The following is an 8,528-nucleotide window of genomic DNA, read 5'->3' on the forward strand; positions in this document are numbered from 1 at the left end:
GCTGCTTTGAATGCCCTGGGAGTGAGACCACACCATAATTTACAAAATGAACATCATGCTGTACTGAAGAAGACTTGGAATTAGCGACTAAGACCATAAACTCATTAGGAACATTTTTACTAAGGTAATAAATCAGAAGTAGGTTCACTCTCTCATAGACTTCTTTACAAGTGCACTTCTTCTTGCAACCAGTGGAGTGGCCCCCTACTCTTCAGTATCAGGCTTCGCTTTTCAGACCTGGAGGCTACATCCACTTCCTTGATACAGTCTCTACAGAGCTAGATCCATGACAAGCATTAAAAGTATTAGTACTAAGCAGTGCTACCATATTTGACTTACTGTGTGGAAATCTGGGGCAACACTTACAAAAGCAACTTACAACCATTATACATCCTTCAAAAGTGAGCAATCAGGACAGTACACAGTGTGGGGTACAGGGAACACATGAACACACTGTTTTTAAAGTCACATGCACTGAAATCTTTAGATCTGGTCAAATTAAGAAAAAAAACAACAACAATCAAAAAACAATGTGTTTGTACAATTAAGAAAAATCTGTATTTCAGTGTTCGGGGTGGACTTGTGGAATGAGCTGCTTGATGAGTTGAAACTAAGCACAAATAAAAAATCATTTCAAAAAACTATACAAAAAAGATATTTTTGGCAGATATATAGTTGAGGTAGGTAGGTAGGTAGGTACTTTATTAATCCCGAAGGAATTCGGGAGGAGAGGTTGTGTTAGGGTAGTGCATATGTATATTGTAACACTGGTACTTGGACTGTAAATACACTGGGTTAATTACTTATTTATTTAATTGGGTGGTAAATAGACTGGGGATAGTTGTATATTAGTTGTGATTAAATTTGGAATTTATTGAAATTATTTTTGTGTTAAAAGAATAAATGTAAGAAATGGGTAGGGACATAAGTTCTACTTCTACCTAGCCCTTTTTGGACACTGTTATCTTTGTCTTGTTTGGTTTTTATTTCATTATTTTTTTTATTTATATTCAAAAATGAAACCACAGTATTTTAATCTAAAGATATGCATTTAACCCAGTTAACCAGATTTAACATGTTTTAAAGGAAAATAAGTTTTTATATCTGTTTTGTCAAGCTCTATGCTGCCATTTTCAAGTTTGATCTTTTCATATCATCAGAGCGAATGAGTTCAGTATACAAATTAACAAATACATTAAAATGGAATTAAGTTTCTTTTTAGGAGACTCTCCCTCTGTCTGCTTTTCTTTCTCTCTGTCTGCATGGTTGTAAGCACATTTACACACAGAAAGCATTTGAGCCTTTTAATAAAAATGTTTTTAATTATAGCAATTTACAAATTTCAGATTATCACAATACGCATTTGTCAAACAGTAAATTTTAAAAACCTGAGATTTAACTATGTAAGAAATGCAACAACATATCTCTAACTGAGCTGGATTGATAAGATAAGATAAAAGAACAAAAAACAAATGCAAGCACATCATCTAACATAATGTAAGGCTCAGATGAAATACACAACGTTAAAACCAGTATCAGCATTTAACCTGAGAGTACACACTGTCCTCAGCACACTCTCTTTTCTTTCTTCTTCTTTTCTCTGAGAAGTTCAGCGCAGCGTAGTTCAGTGTGTCGTCAGCTGCAGTCTGTGTAGAAAATACAGTAATTACATGCATGTAATGATATAAATTTCCGATATTTAACTGGGGTAACAATATTGTTCATTGGTATTATTACTTACATTAGCATGCACTGATTGGCGCAAATTGGCATGTCGTTCTTCTGAAGTAACACTTTCCATTCCTGAGGATGAATTAAATCATAAAAGATATGAACATGCACTTAATCTGACTTTTCAGTTAAAGTTTAATGTCAGAAAATAAAAAGCCTACTTAGTCAGATAAAATATAGTTTGAGGCTTTGAGTTTAATTAAATTATTATTATAAATATATTCTTTAAAAAGTCTGTGAAAAATGATGCCTATGATTTTAGTTCAGTCTTGTTCTGTATGTAACATGCATGAATAAATGCATAAATAATTTTAATTTTATACATGTGATCAACATGTTTTAAACTTACACTCTTACAACACTTACCTTTACATCGTTCACATGTTTTTCGGTTGCAGATGAGGACAACATTTCCCACAGCAGAAATGACCGAACAGACTGTTAATATCGCCACTGCAATAAATACTAAATGTGTAGTTTGCACTAGAAAAAGAAAAAGACACTGGTCAATTGTGACGTTATCAACAAATGTTGAGTATAACTTCCATTACTGAACGCCAAGTCATACCGATCTCCACTTTAGTTCCATCTCCAAATAATATCTGTCCACATGTGGCCACAGCACAGTAGTAAGTCCCAGCATCAGAGGAGCTGATGTTCTTAGAGAAGCGATAAATACAACTCTTCTGAGTGTCAGATCTCCGCTCACATTCCTCATGTCTGTTTCCATCAGTGTAGATGATGTCTGGATGAGATTGATCTGATCCGGCTCTGAACCAGAACACACTGTGATCTCCTGGACACATTTTATTCTCAGAGTCAGAGAGGACTGAACACTGGAGAGACATCGAGGCTCCTGGACGGACTGGATCAGATACTGTCGGCCACTGAACAACAGCATAGTTTGATGTCCTCTGAGTGTTTCCTGTGTGATACAGAATTGTTTTTAAGATCTCCAAGCACATTTTTAAAGCTTAAGTGGCATTGAAGCACAATATATCTCAAATACAAATCCAGCATGCTTGATGACACTTTAAAACTTTGTAAAAGTAAATTATTACCTTTTACCAACAAATACGTCCCACTCCACTGAGTATTAATCCACTCTGCAATGACACAATGATACATTCCCTCATCTTCTTGGATCGTCGCCACAATGGTCAGGTTGCTAAACGTCTTATCGTAATTTACCTCCAGTCGTGATTCAGAAAACTCTGGTGCATACTGTTTTGTTGATTTCCACAGAGTCACAATCAACTTCAGAGTCTCCCCAGCACTCTGCTTGTACCAGTAGAGTTTTCTACTGCTCAGCTCTTTATTAGGGAAATCACATGTCAATGTCGCAGGTGCACCAAGTTCAACCGTGGTCACTGGAGTCAGCGTATCTATAGATTAAATAAGATATTAAACAATAAATAATAATTAGTGTAGTGCAAAAACACACTGTTCATCATACATGTAGACTGCATGCAGATACAGATAAATGAGAAACTATTTAGCCATTATTGTTTATTACTTACAGCTCTGATGAAGGAGAAGCAGTGTAGCCCATACCACGATCATCTTGACATTGTGTCTTGTCGGGAGACTTGCTGGTGATTTTGTGAGTGAAGGAGGTGACTGGTCGTGATAGGTCAAACCATCCAGTGCATCTTTCATCTGATTGGTTATCAACACAGACATGCAATAAAAGAGCATTTCCTGCCACACTGGTCTTGTCATGGTCTGTGTGAAGCAAATTACCACTCTCTCTCACCCATTCACCAAAGTATATGATGTCAGTAAAAGTTCATGTTTTTTAAATGTTTATTTTAAGACCTATTTAACATTTGTTCTCAACATGCAACATGCATTTTATTTTCAGCAGGCACAGACAATGTTCATAAAGCCTTTGGTGCTTAAATGGTCATTTTTTGATTGTCTTCAGTGTTTATAAAATGGCACCCACTGACTCTAATGACATGGTGGCTATTGCTGCTTGTGGTACCCGGTACTTTAATATTCTTTGTCAAATCAAATTTTTTGTTTGCTATCCTCTCCTGCACCCAGAATTTATACTTCTGCATTGAATCAAAGCTGTACTTACTGTACGGTTTAGGCTCTGCATCGACGTAGAGCCTATGCCATACCCATAAACCCGTAAACCATTTCCCTCAGTGAAAACAAAGTTTTTATTTACTTTAATTTCACAGATAAGAAACAATAAAGCCACCACAAAAATAGCATTAGACAGTTGTTTTGTCTGTGAACTTTGTGAGTTGTAATGGAGCTGAATTTTGTAACATAACGTAAATGTTGCTGTCTCTGGTTTCATGTGACAGGAGAAAAGTTTGCCAGCTGCTAGGCTAATTCATACAATGTAAAATGCCATTGGCTGGTGCTAAAAACATTAGTATGTTGTATGTGTGGGGAAAATGTGTACAGCAAACGTCCGACGGTCAAAAATGTATAAATTGTAGCCTATTCGGGCTCGGGTTGGATTCAGTCAGCTTTCAGTGAATATGTAGTGTAAAAATAAATAAAATCCTATTGTCTGTCCTGTTTATTGCTTGGGCACTGTTATTTACGTGACAACACCTGAACATAACACACACAGACACACATTGGCTGTTTGTTTCTACCTCTCCCCTCGCTGGAAACCTCAGACCTCCCGCTGCCCACTCCTGTCTCAAACATGGAGGTCTCCCTCTCCGCGGACCACCCCTGGCACACGCCTGGCCTGTCAAATAGCCTGTAACCATAACAACTGTGTGACACAAACTCAGTGTTTTAGTCATTAAATAATGTCGGGCTCGGTTCGGTTTTGGACATAACAAAGCAGAATGACTGCCAGGTTCGGACGCGTTTGGACAGAAATATGCGGCCCGTGCCGCACTCTAAAACACACACACACATACACACACACACACACACACACACACACACACACAAGGAAAACCAGACATTATCATCAATTTATAAACACCCCCCGGACGCCCCAGACAGGACGTGAAAAGTGGACATGTCCGGGCAAAAGAGGACGTTTGGTCAGCCTACCATAGCTGACTAGTGTTTTGGAGGTGTAACTGCAGAGTGACACAGACACACCACTGCACAAGTATAAATTCTCCTAACGACGTAGGCTACGGCATAGGGTCTGCTGCACAAGTATAAATTCCGCTTTAGATGAATAAGGTCTTAGAAACTGGATGTACTACATTAAATCAGTATGTCATTTCGGGAACTGCCCATTGGTTCGACATCCCATTGTTCCGACCATATTAAACTCATTATTCCAAAGTCCGTTCCGAAATCATCATGACGCCGTGTGGTTAAGGTCTGGTTAGGTTTAGGGACAAAAACCACTTGGTTAGGGTCAGGAAAATATCATGGTGTGGGTTAAAATGAAAAAGAAAGTGGCAAACACATAAGCCGTGAGCCTGCTCTGCCTCAAGCCGGTCGCGGCGCACCATACGCCCGCCACAAGCCGTTCAGCACCACGGACAGTCGGACTAATGGGATGTCGAACCAATGGGCTGTCGAACTAATGACATGGACCCGTCATTTCTGGATACTCCCTAGCTATATATATATGTACCGATTCTTGCTAATATGTCCCACTGTTATGCTCAAAACATAAATGTCACATCACTGCACCTGCACTAACAGACATCAGTCACTGGCGTCTACAGCTACATTATGTTAGCTGCTATGTGAGGCCATACTTGGTCATAGCCTTGGTTTGAGCTTGCTGCTAATGTCATCATGCTAACACGTTATAAGTGATGTTTAGCAGGTTTAGCATCTTTATCATTCTAGTTCAGCATGCTAACATTTGCTAATTAGCTGTAAATGAAGCAACGACTTCCAGGGCTGAAAAATGAAGCCAACACAGAAGTGCCAAAGACTGCAGTGCCTGTAACTGCCACATGAGGCTCCCAAACTGAGTCAGGCCCTATAGACTCTCAAGCAGGGGTGGAATTAACAAATTACATTTACTCTTGTTACTGGAATAAAGTCTTCTTTTTGTGTACTTGTTCATACTTCAAGTTGCAATCGGTGTGAGAACAGAACAAAAGAAAAGAGAGATAAATCAACAGCTGCAGCAAAGAAGAAGCTGTGGGTGTAGCCACAGGAGCGCATAGCTAGATAGGTGACACTGTGTTCAACTAACAGTCTGGAAACGAGATATGTGTTGGAAATGCTTACATCCACTGCTGAGCATCAGGGGTAGGAAAGGTGCAGAACAGTGGTCGCATCTGGCCTGGTCCTAGTATTTAGTGAACAGCACAAATGCACAACAATGCAGTTAAGCTAAGGATCACATCCGTATGGGTTATGCAGTGCTTAATTTGAGCCGGAACGTACTGGAACGCACCAGGATCTTTTTAGAAAAGGCCCTGGTGCATTCCGGAACTAATTTGCATGGGTCTAGAACTTTTCACATCTAAAAACTACATACAGTATTGGCTAATGTCACTAGTGTTGCAGGGTGGAGTACCATAGTACTATGGTGCCTCACGTGCCACTACTGTGGGATAAATTCAAAGTCCAATCGCAAGAGGGTGAGTGTCCATGCGCCGTCCAAAAACAGCGCGCGCTGGTCAATAACAGCGCGTGCTGGCCACCTGGCACTCAATATGCTGCTGTAGTGGTTTGTTTTCCAGACATGTGAGTATCTTTGAGCAGTGAAAGTTATTATTTATTTCTTTTGACTTGTCGGCAGTGATTTGTTTTCCACAGAGCTCTATGTGCGAGCATTTTACTCGCATTTGCAACTAAAAATAGTTTTGTGCGAGCAAAATAAATCATTCAGCATGCTGTGCGAGTACAGATTTCAACCAGCAGCAGAAACGAAAGGCGAATGTGGGTTGAACGGGGGTCACAGACAGGAATGTGGCGGTCAAATAGCCTACGGCGGCTCCGTGGTGCAAGATAACGGCTTACCGGCGACAGAGAAGTCCAACTCCAGGTCGTTGGTGTCATGACTGCCCAGTAGTACCTGGACAACCGAGCCATGGCGGCACACAGGTATGTGGCGTGTCAGAGGAGAAACGAGCCGTTCACATTTCTCTCTTTGTGGCAGGTAACAGCCCACAAACCTCACCGCACTTTAAGGACTGTTCTTTACTTATGAAGGGGAGGAGGGTGGCTGGTTGATTCTTATTTTATTTATTTATTTTATTTCAATCCCCCCTATGTTCATCACTCATTGATGCTGTTTTTCTATGAATAAGTCAATAAGTAATTTATTCCATTGAAATATCATTGATGTATTATAAAAAAGTGATTTATCTTTTTATAAATGACAAAAGGCACATCTGCTTCATTTTTGCTGTGGTATCGTGATACTACTCAGAACCGTGATATTTTCACTGGTATCGTACCGTGGCTCCCAATTTTGGTACCGTGACAACGCTAGATGTCACAACCATTCCATTCGGAGTTGCTCTCTCAGAGGCCCAAAGTGTTCCCCTACTGCTAATTTTACAAATTAAGCACTGGGGTTATGGTTAGCATTATTTTACTGGGCATAGCCAAAAAACATGTTGCATCTATGAACCTTTATTAATCACTTATTCAATGCTCCACTTGGCAAGCATGCTCAGTGACCCAAATCAAACACACCTACGATGTTGTGTGACCCAGGTGCAGAGTCAGGCTAACATGCTCATAGTGGATCTGCCAGCGGTGACTTCTGCTTCCACTGAGGGGCTTTTGAGGGGCATTTTACTGATCTCCACACTCTATCAACTTCACTTCCTTGTTCTTGACTCACATGTCATCTAAACTAAGCAATCAGAAGCTAGGAGGGCTGAGACTGAAGTAAATGTAAGGAAAAACACAGGGGTAGATTGAGCAGATTATTGTAACTGTTTTAACATCACTGATGAACATATTTCAGCCATTTACTGTGTTCATTCACAGAGCTGCTAGCATAGCTGTAGACCCTCAGTCTGTCACCAAAATTCCATACTAGCATGCTATTTAGTGAGCTAAAACATTTTGTGAAATTTCTCAGTATGTCCGAAACCTTAGAACAATACCCATAGTGTGTGATTTGCATACTTTTTCAAGTTAAATATTACGATATGCACACACTGGAAACTGTGCTGGCATAAAAAATAAAAGTTATACCGATAAAGGCAAATAACAATTTTTTTGGGTATGACATGGTTTGGACTTTTTGACAGCCATGCTAATGACATTACTCTGGAAATGCTGGCCAGTCACTCCACCACAAATATCTCACTATATTTGGATGACTTGCCATAAAATTTTGTACACACGTAAACATTATACCTGCTAAACATCAGCTTGTTAGCTTGCTAATGTTAGCATTTAGCTCATTTAAACATTATCTGGTGACGAAGATGCCTGTGACACAATGTTGCACATTGAGTGAGCCAGCAGTTCGCATTTTCTAACAGCTGAAGTAACGACACTCCTACAGATATGTTTAAAAAAGCCAAAACTCCAGAGGTTCATCATGCTTGAATTTGGCAGTAGAGCTGAGGTTGGTGTGGGTTACTATGTTTATGTGTCTCCAACAGCAAGGAGGCTCTAAGTAAGGGGCGTGGTAATTACAGCACAGTTTGAGATACATGATACATGCATACATACGCAAAAGTATTGACTGATAGAACAGATGTTGGATATGTAGTGCATAGTATGCAATTTTGGACACAGCGTCAGTTTTTTTTTTGAGAAGTGATATCTTTCAGTGAACTAGCAGTAACGTGGCATTTATGGTTCAGGATTAACAGCAGTGGGATATAGCCTACTGCATTTGTAAGAATTGTTAAAAATGAAAAGCA

The 8,528-nt window shown here is 39.7% G+C and overlaps 1 protein-coding gene across 1 annotated transcript; it reads right to left on the minus strand.

Moving 5' to 3' along the window:
- Positions 1-1,429: 1,429 nt before the first annotated feature.
- Positions 1,430-3,294, minus strand: LOC117261498 (uncharacterized). The gene is made up of 6 exons (XM_033633912.2): positions 3,252-3,294; positions 2,793-3,116; positions 2,300-2,656; positions 2,098-2,214; positions 1,742-1,803; positions 1,430-1,646 (listed from the first exon to the last, which is right to left on the minus strand). Exons 1-6 carry the CDS (start codon positions 3,292-3,294, stop codon positions 1,536-1,538), a joined length of 1,014 nt encoding a protein of 337 aa, XP_033489803.1. The 3' UTR covers positions 1,430-1,535.
- Positions 3,295-8,528: the final 5,234 nt, after the last annotated feature.

This window comes from Epinephelus lanceolatus, chromosome 7, assembly GCF_041903045.1.
Source record: "Epinephelus lanceolatus isolate andai-2023 chromosome 7, ASM4190304v1, whole genome shotgun sequence".
Taxonomy (NCBI): Eukaryota; Metazoa; Chordata; class Actinopteri; order Perciformes; family Serranidae; genus Epinephelus; species Epinephelus lanceolatus.